This window comes from Malus sylvestris, chromosome 9, assembly GCF_916048215.2.
Source record: "Malus sylvestris chromosome 9, drMalSylv7.2, whole genome shotgun sequence".
Lineage (NCBI taxonomy): Eukaryota > Viridiplantae > Streptophyta > Magnoliopsida > Rosales > Rosaceae > Malus > Malus sylvestris.
Genome location: NC_062268.1, coordinates 23,848,874 through 23,864,168, shown reverse-complemented (window position 1 = coordinate 23,864,168; position 15,295 = coordinate 23,848,874). Strand labels below are relative to the sequence as shown.

The window sequence follows — 15,295 nt, the reverse complement described above, 5'->3', positions numbered from 1 at the left end:
TATGCATGAATGAAAATTGAGTTTTGAACTAGTTTGACATATTATTTCTTCATTTAAAGTATGTTTATCTTTTGTTTTTTCAATGGTTGAAAAATATAAATCAAGAGTTGAAAAAGATATGCATGTAAAAAGGTGTTTTGTATGCATGAATGAAGAGTAAGTCATGAACAAAATTTGGGGTTTTTGAACCGAAGGGAGGGCACAGTTTTGGGGTGGTTTTTGGGTTGTGTTTGTGTTTTATTGTAAACCACTCACACATCCTTTTTAAAGCTAGAAAATAGAAACCTTGTCACTTTTGTTTTTGGGTTTGAAAAATCACCAAGAATACACAAATCTTGAAAATATGTTCATGGTTTTGTTCTTGGTGTTCATGGTTGGGTTTTGGTGAAAATGGTTTTATTTGGTTTTGATGCATTGTTTTGTGATTTTGGATGATGTTCATACCATCCATAACCATATCATAAATTTATAAAACCCTAGACTTGACTAGGAGGATTTCCATCACTCTTTTCACTAAAGTCTTCAAAGCAAAACCAAGTGACAAGCAAAATTTAATTTTTTCTACATAATGTGGAATTAATGCATGTTGTGTAAGAATGTGTAAGAGACTTCCCATCTCCCCTTAATGTGGCCGGCCTCCCCTAGTGGATTTATCCACTTGTGGGGCTATTTTGTAATCTTTGAAAAGTTGATATTTACTTTCAAGTATTTACGGTTTTACCCCTAACTTTTAATATTTGCATAATAGGCCCCATCCATCTAAAAAGTTAAAATATTTGATTTTAATTTTATTGGTTGTTTAAACTCATAATATTATTATGGCCATATGCACTAAATCTAAATGTTTATGTTGCACTCCATTTGATTATTTAATTTGATTAAGTAGTAAGAAAATGGGTGACTATGGATTTATGCCTTAAACGATAATTGAGCTATGAGATAAGGCGCTAAAATCAAATTGTTTGAACCTTGGGAATGTGTTTTAATTACTGTTTTAATTGGACCTTGTCACGTTTGACATTAATCTATCTCTCCCTCTTAGTATGTGTAATTTGTAGGAATTTGTACAAATCGGTTTGTAATTCTTATTATTTCTTAATCTCTTTTAGTTAATTGATTCCCTCTAGTGCTAGACTAGAGTTTCTTTAACTATTGGTAAGGAGACATAACTAAAAGAGGGTTTTGACATGAGATTAAAGATTAAATGGGTCCAATGCCCTAATTAGCAATGAATGATTGTCTTTCATTTCTAATGGCTCAATGAAAATGTTTTAATTGGATTGAAAAGCACGTAATTAAATTGAACCAACCTCCCCGAGTTTATATTCAACAATGTTGGCTCGTTGTTGCAATAACCTAATAAGTCCATGGTCATCCAAGAGCCTAAGATAACTATAAAGTCCAATTTCAAAGGAATGCAAAAACCTTGGTAGTAGTAGTTACTTCCAATATTTGAAAAATTCGTTTTTGATATTGATTTGTTTTTCTTAAAACAAATAGTGGGAGTATCATACGCTACTAAACTATAATGAATACAATTAGTAGTTATATATATCTCCAATATTTTGAAAAATGTTTTGATATTGATTTGTTTTATGAAAACGAATAGTGGGGATATCATATGCTACTAATTTCATTAACTTTGGACTAATAGTTGTAATAGGACATTATTTATTTGAATATGATTAAATAAATAAAATTGATGAGACCTTAAAATCCCTCAACCAACATACAATATTAAGTTGAAAGCGTAAGAGTGCTTTGAACACTTTTTCGTGGCCTTCCACCGTGGTAGGCTCCAATCGTTTATGACTTGTACATCGCCTTCACCCTATCATGGGGGAGTGCAAAGTGCATGCTTATACTCAGGAGGAGTTTATTTAAAACATTTGATGAGGTTAAGGTAGGCAACGAGTGTGGCCAACATCGTATCATCGTGAGGTCATGCTTGAACCCCTATCTAAACCGGCATGGTGGGAAAGAACTTAACTAAGAGAAATAATGCCAACATCGTATCATCGTGAGGCATTACTCTCTAGAGGCCAAAAAGATGGGTAATTATAAGCACACAAATTAAACCCTCTTTTTATCAAATGTAGTAAAGTATGTAAGTAGGGATCGTTCTAGGCCGGGGATTAGGAGGGATTGCTAAACACTTGAAAACTGACTTAAAAACATAAAAATAAAATTTAAAACACTAAACTAGACTCAAAGAATGCAAAACTATACTTTAAAATACTTAAACAAACATAAAACTCAAAACAGCAACCTAATGACTCAAAACTACCTAAAAACCACTTTCTGGGCAGTTTTGAGAACCTAACAAGAACTTGGACGAAGTTGGATAAAAACTTGAATAAAAACACTTAGAAACACAAATCAAAACACTTTCTAACTAATCTAAGACTTCAAAATAAAGGGGGATTTGTTTTGGACGAAAATTGAAAACAAAACAGAAACTTTAAAACAAAACAGATTGTAAAACGTTTTTGGATGAAAAGGATGGATAAAAGGCTAGTTAGGAGGTTCTTCTCCACACATGACACACTTGCAAACAAAATGATTTTCAGTTGTTCTTTCAATAAATTATGAAACTCAACACCCCAAGTTAATTAGATACGCTTAAATTAACCTTCAAGTTCTCCTTAAGTTAATGAATTGGATGGAAAAGCGCATACAACAATTCAAAGCATTCCTCAAAGGTTCCTTACGTGATGAGCACAATAAAGATACAATCAAGAATCATGAAGCACAATGAGAACTATAAGTGTTGACGAGGCATTCGTTACTATGATGAGCATGAAACTAGTGCCAAGAATTCATTCAACGCGATCGTTTTCAAGCGACCTTCACTACTTGTGATTATAAGATTGTAACTATTAGGTGAAACTCCCTCATAATCTAGCATCATATTCATGCATGAAAACTAAGCGTGCACTCTCAATCAACATACACAAATAAGTTATCAATCAAGTAGATGAACGAATTGAATCCGCAACTTATGAAATAACAACTGAATGTAATCAAATCATATTGCAAGCATGTACATGGTTTCAAATCACCCCCCAACTAAGGGGGTTTAGTTCCTCATTCTTGCAATACAAAGATACATAAAATTAGACATTAAAATCAAAGGAAAGAAAACACCTAAAATGCTCCAACTTGGAAAGCAAGTGCATCAATGGATCTCCCTTCCTCCTTGTTGCGGCATGAAGCTTGTGGACAGATTTTTGGGTGGATTTATGGTGTAGAATGGATGGGGAATGATATGGAGGGGTTTAGGGTGAGTGTGGAAGAGTGTTTGATGGTTGGAAGGTGGTGGAAAACTAGGCAAAGAGGGTGGAAGAAGGTGGAGTGGTTGTTATGTTTTCTAGGCACTAGAATGGTGTTTTTGGGGTGTTTTGCTTCCTAGGGTGTGTAAGGACGAATTTCTGTGATAAAATGATGAATATGGGGGATTGTTCTTTGGCCAAGGGGTGTAAACATGTATTTATAGGCCCCAAAAACCTTAGAAAATAAGGTTAGGTTAAGGATGGCAATTTGTGTGTGTGGTGTGCAATGGTCCAAGGGTGAAAATGAAGTAATGATGCAAAGTGTGAAGGGTAAAATGGAGTGGTGTTGTAGCTAGGGAGCATGAATGATTGTGTACATTGCATAGAGATGGAAAGGGAGGTGAAATGTGTCAACAAATGGGTCAAAGGTGCAACAACATGTGTTGCACATGGCATTGGATTCCAAATGTGAATGATGGAGCATCAATTGGTGCATGTAATGGATGTAAAGGTTGTCTAAAATCTAATGGGTGAAGGGAACAAGAGGTATCAAGCAATTGAGTGAAATAATTAAATGAATTAAAGCATGAAATCAGAAATTATGTAGGGGACAAGAGTGATCAAGCATGGCATGGAATCCAAAGGGAATTCTATGTGGTTTGCATGGCAAGGAATGCAAGTTGGGGTGACAGATTTTTGGGCTGTTTTCTTCATCTTTTGGACCATAATTCTTCATATTCTTGGCCTCTTTAGTTCTCAAATTCGTCCATCCACTTGGCCCATGCATTTGCTATCCATTCCAAGCCCGAAACATGCTCCAAAGGCCTCCAAAATGCATCTTCTTGCATACTTTGTACTTAGAGTCTTTCACTTTGCATGTGGGCTTCTTTGCATGTGTATGAGTTGTCATTATTTATCCTTGCAATTACACACACACACTTGCACACACATATGCCCAAAACGTCCATCCTCATGCATGCAATCCATTTGAGCCCAATATTGATCCAACATGCACCAAAATGCACTTTTCTTGCCAAGGTTGTTATTAAGACCTACAAACAAAAGAAAATGGCTTTAAACACTAAAATAACTAAAGAAACACAACGTAAACGCACAAGAACAAGCCAATTAAGTCGCATAAATATGCTCCTATCAAATTCCCCCACACTTAGCTTTTGCTAGTCCTCGAGCAAAACAAAGAAATAAAACGAAACAAAACAAATAAAACACAACCTAAACCTTCCAACATTTGCCTCAGGGATTTCCAATGCACATGACATGTTAAAAATCATTATCCCCACAGATTTGAGTCATCTTTACACTTAAGCACATACTTAATCATAGTCACCACTTACTAGTTCACAATTAATCAATTAAAATAATGTTTTTGATGTAGTAACATGCCTTAGAGAATTCACTCAATTCCTTACAAGATATGCACTCAATTTTCACTCAGATTTTCCAACTACACACCCTATACTAGTTATATGTGAGAAGATTGATGTAGATATGAAAACGAATGCTCACATATATGTATCACAAAGAAAGCAATTTCTGGAGTTAATAAGCATGTTTAGATATGATCTCATGAATGGAATGCTATTACTTAGACGCGAGAACCAGTGACACCATATGCTCATACCAAATTCAAACTCCACAAATTGAAACACATAACACTTAAGATTGAAGTCAAAGGTTGTAACGGGCTTGGGGTGTTGGCTAACAAATGAAGGATAGGGATAACAAACGTTCTTAAAGCAATAGCAAGAAAAGTAATGAAATGAAAACTTAGAATTCACTTAGATTGCAGTAATCAACTTTTAAACACGAAGGGAAGATTCAAGCAATATTTAGGGCCGAATTCAATGTTTTGGACCCTTTCTTCAATAAGCAACACTTTGAAACTCTTTTTCACATATTTTTCAACTCCTTTTCTCTTCACAGCTCTTCTTCTTTTCATTCTATTTTCACGAATCTTTCTTTTCTACTCGTGCCTTATGAATGATTTTGGCATACACACACACAAGAATCACTTCCCCCACACTTGTTTTCTGCCATACATTAATCAAAAGGAATTCAATTTGACTCATACTTTACTATGCTTCAAGAACAAGGGTATGGATGGTCCTAAACTAGGCTAGGTAAGGATAATGTGGTTTAACAAAGAATGTAGGCTATCAAGGCTCAATGGGGTTAACTTAAACATATAACGATATGGGATACATGGCAGTTTGGCTTTGGTGGTGGTAACTACACAACTTCGTCTTGAATATGTGTTATGCAAATCAATAGCATGCTTTGAATGAAATAGGCATGAGTTCTAGCATTTGGAACTAAATGATGAAACGCCTTCTAAGTAATAACCAAGCAAAGAATAATGAGATCATGCAACGACTTTAGAAAACAATAATGCACAGATTTTAACTCTCCAAATAAATATTTAGGCTCAATTCTCACAAGGTTGTAGCGTTAGTTTGAGTTCTTTCCTTCAAGCATGTTACAAAAAACTAATTTTTTTCTTTTATGATTACATGTGATTTCATAAGTTATAACCACAATCACGCATAAATAAAGAGTAAATCAAACTTTCATCCATGTTTATAACTCTCTTTAACAGTCATGCAATTACAAACTGAATCCTCATCATTGTGTTGGAAGGTACCCTAAGACACAAATAAGCGCACAAAAACAACTCTTTTTTTTTGGATTTTCAAAAACAATTTTTCAAATTTTTATGAATTTTTGGATTTTTATGTCAAAACACACTGAAACACTCCAAAACAGCTTAAAAATACTTAAAACAACAAGGAACAACACTAGAAGTAATGGGTGATAAATTTCTACGAATTTCATGCAAAACAATGGTTACTCCCCCCACACTTAAATCAAACATTGTCCTCAATGTTTCAAGCATATACTCACACCAAAAACAAGCAAATAACAAACGACAAATAAACATGACAAATATGGCAAAGTAAAAACCAGACAGAGTAGAGTTTAAGAACGCAAATCTGGTTTTGGAGATAGTTGATCTTGTTGACTTTCCACAGCTTTGAACTTGAACTGGATTGGAATTGTACGGCGAAGCTTTGCTGTTCATTTCCACGAAGTTTAATGTTAAAATCCTTTGCATATTTGTTAATGTTTCAAAATAGAAAGTCATAACCAAAAATAATTAAACAAGTAATAAAATAGACAATCAAACAGAATAAATGGGTTGCCTCCCTTAAAGCGCTTGCTTTAACGTCTTCCAGCCGGACGATGAACACCTTTACTTCTCCTTGGAACCCACGGCATGCAGTGGGATCTCCTCCACAACATGCTCCACAAAGTTCTCGTAGTATGGCTTCAAGCGATGTCCATTCACCTTGAATTCTTGCCCGGTTCTCAAGCTCTTAATTTGGACTGCACCATGTACAAAAAGATTAGTAACAACAAACGGGCCAACCCATTTGGAACGTAACTTACCAGGGAATAGACGAAGGCGGGAGTTGAACAACAACACTTTCTGCCCAATTTCGAAAGTCTTGCCTCGAAGCATCTTATCATGGAATGCCGTGGTCTTCTCTTTGTAAATTCTAGCATTCTCATAAGCTTCATGCCTTATCTCATCAAGTTCACTCAATTGAAGCTTTCGATGAATTCCAGCTTGGTCCACATTCAAATTGAAGGTCTTGATGGCCCAATGAGCTCTATGTTCTAATTCCACGGGAAGATGGCAAGGCTTGCCATACACAAGTCGAAAAGGAGACATACCAATGGGGGTCTTGTAAGCCGTTCGATACGCCCATAGTGCATCATCCAGCCGTAAGCTCCAATCTTTTCTATTTGGCCCAACGGTCTTCTCCAAAATCTGTTTGATCTCACGATTAGATACCTCGGCTTGGCCATTGGTTTGGGGGTGGTAAGGTGTGGAAACCTTATGCGTCACATGATACTTCTTGAGTAATGCCCCAATGGTACGGTTGCAAAAATGAGACCCTCCATCACTGATTAGCACCCTAGGCATCCCAAATCTAGAAAAGATATTAGTTTTCACAAAATCTGCCACAACTTTAGAATCGTTAGTTCGAGTGGCTTTTGCTTCCACCCACTTTGAAACATAATCAACGGCAAGTAATATGTAGGTGAAACCAAAAGATGAAGGAAAAGGACCCATAAAATCGATACCCCAAACATCAAAGATTTCAACAACAAAGATGGGTACCTGCGGCATTTGATCTTTTTGGCTAATATTACCTGTCCTTTGGCAGCGATCACATGTTAAACAAAAGGTTCTAGCATCTTTAAACAAAGTAGGCCAATAAAAACCACATTCAAGAACCTTAAAAGCTGTCCTTTGGGTGCCAAAGTGACCCCCACATGCATATGTGTGACAAAAACTTAAAATTGAGTGAAAATCTGATTCATGCACACATCTTCTTATAACCTGATCTGAACAATATTTCCACAAGTATGGGTCATCCCAAACATAAAATCTAGCATCCTTTTTAAGTTTATCACGTTGGAATTTGTTTAGGGTGCTAGGAACTTGTTTAGTCACCAAATAATTCACCAAATCCGCGTACCAAGGCTCACTTACCTGGATAGACATTAGTTGCTCATCGGGGAAGGTTTCAGAAATTGGCGATGCTTCCTCATGCACCATTCGACTTAGGTGGTCAGCCACCACATTCTCCACGCCCTTCTTATCCCGAATCTCAATGTCAAACTCTTGTAGAAGCAACATCCATCGAATTAGTCTAGGCTTTGCCTCCTTTTTTGTGAGTAAATACTTGAGAGCTGCATGATCAGTAAAAATAATAACTTTAGTACCAAGTAAGTATGATCGGAACTTATCTAATGCAAATACCACAGCAAGTAATTCTTTTTCAGTGGTGGAGTAATTTAATTGAGCATCATTTAGTGTCCTAGAGGCATAATAAATAACATGAGGTTGTTTGTTCTTTCGTTGCCCCAAAACAGCACCAATCGCATAATCCGAAGCATCGCACATCAACTCGAATGGAAGGCTCCAATCTGGAGGTGTGATAATGGGAGCCGAAGTAAGAGCTTCTTTTAATTGCTTGAATGCCGTGGAGCATGCACCATCAAACTCGAAAGCCACCTCTTTTTGAAGCAATCGGCATAGTGGTTGTGAAATCTTGGAGAAATCCTTTATGAAACGCCTATAAAAACCTGCGTGACCAAGAAACGAACGAACCTCTCTAACCGAAGTTGGAGAGGGTAAGTGACGAACAAGGTCTACCTTAGATTTATCCACTTCAATGCCTTCTTCAGAAATAATATGTCCTAGAACAATACCTTGCTTAACCATGAAGTGACATTTTTCCCAATTAAGCACAAGATTCGTTTCAACACAACGTTTCAAAATTAAGGTCAGATTACTCAAGCAATGATCGAATGAATTACCAAACACGCTGAAATCATCCATGAATATCTCAATAATTTTCTCCACATAATCAGAAAAGATACTCACCATGCATCGTTGAAATGTCGCAGGGGCATTGCACAAACCAAATGGCATGCGCCTGTATGCAAAGGTGCCAAAGGGGCACGTGAACGTTGTCTTTTCTTGGTCCTCCGGAGCTATCACAATTTGGTTATATCCGGAATATCCATCAAGAAAGCAATAAAATTTATAACCGGCTAACCTTTCTAACATTTGATCCAGGAATGGCAACGGAAAGTGATCTTTCCTTGTCATGGCATTTAACTTCCTGTAATCAATACAAACACGCCAACCGGTCACCACACGAGTGGGTACAAGCTCTTGTTCTTCATTCTTCACCACCGTGATCCCGGACTTCTTTGGAACAACCTGCACGGGAGACACCCAACGACTATCAGAAATAGGGTATATAACACCACAGTCAAGCAATTTTATAACCTCCTTCTTTACTACTTCCAACATGGGTGGATTAAGGCGACGTTGAGCCTCCCGAGATGGCTTAGCTCCCTCCTCCAAAAGGATGCGATGCATGCACGTGGTGGGACTAATGCCTTTGATATCCGCCAAGGTCCATCCAATGGCAGATTTGTGCTCCTTTAACACCCTTATCAACTTGTCTTCTTCTTGGGCCGTGAGTGAGCTAGATATGATGACGGGTAGTGTTTGATCTTCTCCCAAGAAAACATACTTCAAGTGACTAGGTAATGGCTTCAACTCAAGTGTAGGTGGCTGCACAATGGATGGAAGTAACTTGTTAGCCAAAACCGAATCTAAAATTGAGAGTGAAGACTTACCAGAATGTGATGTCAATGACTCGAGGGCCGCGACCATTTCAAACACTTCACCACAAGGGGGCACGGCAATATGGTCAGATTCCATGCCGTGGGTTGCTTGGATTCCCCCACACTTGTTTCTTGCTCCTATGCCGTGTACTAAGGCTATTTCAAGTGCATCGTCGTTCATTCGATCCAAATGTACCTGTGCCAAAGAATCAACAATGTCAATAGCGAAACAAGAATGGTCCTCCATTGGATATTTAATGGTTTCAGAAAGATTAAAACGAATAATGTCTCCATCAAACTCCATGGTTAATGTTCCCATAAACACATCTATTTTTGTTCTCGCTGTTTTCATGAATGGTCGGCCTAGCAAGATTGGCAATGATGGAGCATGGCTTGAATCCTCCATTTCTAAGACATAAAAATCTGCAGGAAAGATAAGATGATTGACCTGCACTAAAACATCCTCAAGGACTCCCTTGGGATAAGCGTTAGAACGATCGGCCAATTGAATTATCACGCCATCTTGTTTTAACTCACCAAGGTTCATTGATGCATAAATGGAATATGGCATAACATTAATAGAAGCACCTAAATCTAACATGCATTTTTCAAATCTAGTGTTTCCAATTACGCATGGGATAGTAAAGCTCCCTGGATCCTTACACTTTGGAGGTAACTTCCGTTGCAAAACCGCAGATACATTTTCACTTACCTTCACAACTTCTTTGTTTGAAATTCTTTTCCTAGTTGTGCATAATTCTTTTAAAAACTTTGCGTACCTGGGCACTTGCTTAATAGCATCAAGTAAAGGAATGTTCACTTGGACTTTTCGAAAGGTATCCAAAATGTCCTTTTCGCTTTCTTCTTTCTTCGATTGTGCAAATCTACGAGGGAAAGGAACATTGGGCAGATTAGTGTTCGAAATCACAACATTTGGAACATTCTTACCTGAGGTGGACGGATGGGATGTCTTAGATGGCTGCGGCATGGGTGATGATACCCTTGCCGTGGGGTAGGTGTTCTCATCTTCCTTGAGTTGTATCTTCTCATCTTCCTTGTTTCTCACCTCTTTTCCACTTCGTAATGTGATAGCCTTTGCAGATTCGAAGCCACCCTTTGGATTGACCACCGTAGTGCTTGGTAACTTACCATTTTCACGGAATTGCCCCAAAAATTCGGCCATTTGTCCCATTTGCTTCTTCAGCTCATTAACCTCCTTTGCTTGGTTCTGCATTCCCTGCGCCATGGTGGTTAGTAACTGATATGTTTTATCATCATTCATAGACGTACCTGGGTTGGTTTGGGAAGATTGTGCCTGAGGAGGTGGTTGTGGTTCCATTGGCCTTGGAAAGAAACCCGGGGGTTGTCGGAATCCACTTTGTTGGCCATATTGTGGTGCATCTCTCCATCTGAAATTGGGGTGGTCACGCCATCCTGGGTTGTATGTATTGGAGAAAGGATCATTCCTTGGTTGGTTTTGATTCCCATAACCCACAGCATTGGCCGATTCCCATCCTCCATTCTCAATTAATTGAGGGCATTGATCAGATTGGTGTCCTTGAATGGAGCATACACCACAGATTGTAGTTCCTTGCGTTTTGGGGCCTTCAACCAACTGCGATAACATAGACGTAAGGTTAGCCATTTGGGATTGTAACTCAGAAATAGAACTTACCTCATTGACATGATGTGGCCGTGGGGTGTCTCTTTGCCCAACACCTTCATATTGTTGTGCATTGAGTGCTCGATTCGCAATGAGAGTTTTGGCATCCCTAGGTGTCTTATCCACTAGAGCTCCTCCCGCGGAAGCATCCAACATTTGCCGTTCAAGTGGTAAAAGACCTTCGTAAAAGTATTGAAGAAGTAACTCCTCCTTCATCTGATGCTGTGGACAAGAAGCAACAAGTGATTTAAATCGTTCATAATAAGATGGAAAAGATTCACCTTGGCTTTGCTGAATTCCACTTATTTTTTTACGAAGAAGAATGATACGAGAAGTTGGGAAAAACTTCTCCAGAAACGCCCTCTTCATACTCTCCCAAGATGTAACTGTACCGGGAGCCAACTCGTATAACCAATCCTTGGCTTTGTCCATTAAAGAGAATGGAAAAGCCTTCATCTTTAAAATACTTCCGTCAACGGTAATCGGAGTCATACTTGAGCACACCACTTCAAATTCCTTCAAATGTTTGTTCGGATCCTCCATGGAAAGCCCATGGAACTTTGGAATGTGGTGGAGCAAACTTGACTTTAACTCGAACTCTTCGGTTTTACCTTGAGCAGCCATGGGATATTGGATACACAATGGTGCGGCATTATCCAAACCCGAGGCGGCAAGCTCCTTGAGTGTACGGTTGTCCATGGCTATACCTTGCTCTTCTAATTCAGGCTCGGGACTAAGAGGATTAGACTCTTGCAATTTCTTTTTCCTTCTCAAAGTCCTCTCAAAATCACCGTCAAAGTCGGAGATATGCTCACGAACAGGTTGTGAGCTACGGGTCATAAACTAGTACCTAAAAACAAAGAAAACAAAACAAATCAGCAACTTAAACAGAAACTTAAACAAAATACAATAATTCGAAAGAAAACAATCCAAGAGATTAGCAAAGTTGCTAATCCCCGGCAACGGCGCCAAAATTTGATGCGAAATATATAAGCACACAAATTAAACCCTCTTTTTATCAAATGTAGTAAAGTATGTAAGTAGGGATCGTTCTAGGCCGGGGATTAGGAGGGATTGCTAAACACTTGAAAACTGACTTAAAAACATAAAAATAAAATTTAAAACACTAAACTAGACTCAAAGAATGCAAAACTATACTTTAAAATACTTAAACAAACATAAAACTCAAAACAGCAACCTAATGACTCAAAACTACCTAAAAACCACTTTCTGGGCAGTTTTGAGAACCTAACAAGAACTTGGACGAAGTTGGATAAAAACTTGAATAAAAACACTTAGAAACACAAATCAAAACACTTTCTAACTAATCTAAGACTTCAAAATAAAGGGGGATTTGTTTTGGACGAAAATTGAAAACAAAACAGAAACTTTAAAACAAAACAGATTGTAAAACGTTTTTGGATGAAAAGGATGGATAAAAGGCTAGTTAGGAGGTTCTTCTCCACACATGACACACTTGCAAACAAAATGATTTTCAGTTGTTCTTTCAATAAATTATGAAACTCAACACCCCAAGTTAATTAGATACGCTTAAATTAACCTTCAAGTTCTCCTTAAGTTAATGAATTGGATGGAAAAGCGCATACAACAATTCAAAGCATTCCTCAAAGGTTCCTTACGTGATGAGCACAATAAAGATACAATCAAGAATCATGAAGCACAATGAGAACTATAAGTGTTGACGAGGCATTCGTTACTATGATGAGCATGAAACTAGTGCCAAGAATTCATTCAACGCGATCGTTTTCAAGCGACCTTCACTACTTGTGATTATAAGATTGTAACTATTAGGTGAAACTCCCTCATAATCTAGCATCATATTCATGCATGAAAACTAAGCGTGCACTCTCAATCAACATACACAAATAAGTTATCAATCAAGTAGATGAACGAATTGAATCCGCAACTTATGAAATAACAACTGAATGTAATCAAATCATATTGCAAGCATGTACATGGTTTCAAATCACCCCCCAACTAAGGGGGTTTAGTTCCTCATTCTTGCAATACAAAGATACATAAAATTAGACATTAAAATCAAAGGAAAGAAAACACCTAAAATGCTCCAACTTGGAAAGCAAGTGCATCAATGGATCTCCCTTCCTCCTTGTTGCGGCATGAAGCTTGTGGACAGATTTTTGGGTGGATTTATGGTGTAGAATGGATGGGGAATGATATGGAGGGGTTTAGGGTGAGTGTGGAAGAGTGTTTGATGGTTGGAAGGTGGTGGAAAACTAGGCAAAGAGGGTGGAAGAAGGTGGAGTGGTTGTTATGTTTTCTAGGCACTAGAATGGTGTTTTTGGGGTGTTTTGCTTCCTAGGGTGTGTAAGGACGAATTTCTGTGATAAAATGATGAATATGGGGGATTGTTCTTTGGCCAAGGGGTGTAAACATGTATTTATAGGCCCCAAAAACCTTAGAAAATAAGGTTAGGTTAAGGATGGCAATTTGTGTGTGTGGTGTGCAATGGTCCAAGGGTGAAAATGAAGTAATGATGCAAAGTGTGAAGGGTAAAATGGAGTGGTGTTGTAGCTAGGGAGCATGAATGATTGTGTACATTGCATAGAGATGGAAAGGGAGGTGAAATGTGTCAACAAATGGGTCAAAGGTGCAACAACATGTGTTGCACATGGCATTGGATTCCAAATGTGAATGATGGAGCATCAATTGGTGCATGTAATGGATGTAAAGGTTGTCTAAAATCTAATGGGTGAAGGGAACAAGAGGTATCAAGCAATTGAGTGAAATAATTAAATGAATTAAAGCATGAAATCAGAAATTATGTAGGGGACAAGAGTGATCAAGCATGGCATGGAATCCAAAGGGAATTCTATGTGGTTTGCATGGCAAGGAATGCAAGTTGGGGTGACAGATTTTTGGGCTGTTTTCTTCATCTTTTGGACCATAATTCTTCATATTCTTGGCCTCTTTAGTTCTCAAATTCGTCCATCCACTTGGCCCATGCATTTGCTATCCATTCCAAGCCCGAAACATGCTCCAAAGGCCTCCAAAATGCATCTTCTTGCATACTTTGTACTTAGAGTCTTTCACTTTGCATGTGGGCTTCTTTGCATGTGTATGAGTTGTCATTATTTATCCTTGCAATTACACACACACACTTGCACACACATATGCCCAAAACGTCCATCCTCATGCATGCAATCCATTTGAGCCCAATATTGATCCAACATGCACCAAAATGCACTTTTCTTGCCAAGGTTGTTATTAAGACCTACAAACAAAAGAAAATGGCTTTAAACACTAAAATAACTAAAGAAACACAACGTAAACGCACAAGAACAAGCCAATTAAGTCGCATAAATATGCTCCTATCAGTAATCACAAGAGGTTGTTGTGAATGGGTAATTGTACCCTCTCATTATTATTTTTGCTAGCCAACATCGTATCATCGTGAGGTGGGCTTGGTAATAGTGAGCCTCCCATAACCCGCTAGGAGCTTTCTTTGAAAACTCCCGGATTCCATCGTGAGGCATTGCTCTCTAGAGGCCAAAAAGATGGGTAATCACAAGAGGTTGTTGTGAATGGGTAATTGTACCCTCTCATTATTATTTTTGCTAGCCAACATCGTATCATCGTGAGGTGGGCTTGGTAATAGTGAGCCTCCCATAACCCGCTAGGAGCTTTCTTTGAAAACTCCCGGATTCCATCTTGAGGGATATGGAATTTGCCAAAAATGGTGGGTGGTGTCATTCGGTTTAAAGACCCGAATCGTTTGACTTAATCGACAATCAAACTAATTATTTTATTGTTTATGTATTTAGATATGGTTGGAAGCACACTCGCGAAAATACTTGACAAACATTGCCTAGAGGGGCACAATTTCCCATCGTGGTATCGTAATGTCAAGATTCTCCTAACATTGGAGAAGATTGTTTACGTACTAGACAAGGCTCCACCTCACATACCTCTCGGCCCTGATGCTACTGAGGATGAACGTGCTAAGTTTGACAAGCACGTTGAGGATGGCACACAAGCCAAGTGCTATCTGTTGGCTTCCATGAATGAGGAGCTACAGAGACAGCACGAGGGCATGGACAGTGCATCTTCCATAATACTCCATCTTACGGAGTTATATGGTGAAGGG

General features: G+C 38.3%; 1 protein-coding gene across 1 annotated transcript; it reads right to left on the bottom strand.

Moving 5' to 3' along the window:
* Window positions 1–8,006: 8,006 nt before the first annotated feature.
* On the bottom strand, window positions 8,007–14,525 carry LOC126583868 (uncharacterized). The gene is made up of 3 exons (XM_050248398.1): window positions 11,451–14,525; window positions 8,752–11,348; window positions 8,007–8,054 (listed from the first exon to the last, which is right to left on the bottom strand). Exons 1-3 carry the CDS (start codon window positions 12,007–12,009, stop codon window positions 8,010–8,012), a joined length of 3,201 nt encoding a protein of 1,066 aa, XP_050104355.1. The 5' UTR covers window positions 12,010–14,525; the 3' UTR covers window positions 8,007–8,009.
* Window positions 14,526–15,295: the final 770 nt, after the last annotated feature.

Excerpts from the sequence above, each read along its gene's own strand:
- LOC126583868 (XM_050248398.1), bottom strand. The coding sequence starts at position 12,009 with ATGACCCGTAGCTCACAACCTGTTCGTGAGCATATCTCCGACTTTGAC. Across the intron at positions 11,349-11,450 it reads TGGAATTCAGCAAAGCCAAG|GTCTTTTACCACTTGAACGG; the intron begins GTGAATCTTTTC and ends ACTTTTACGAAG. Across the intron at positions 8,055-8,751 it reads CGACATTTCAACGATGCATG|CTCTCAAGTATTTACTCACA; the intron begins GTGAGTATCTTT and ends CTGATCATGCAG.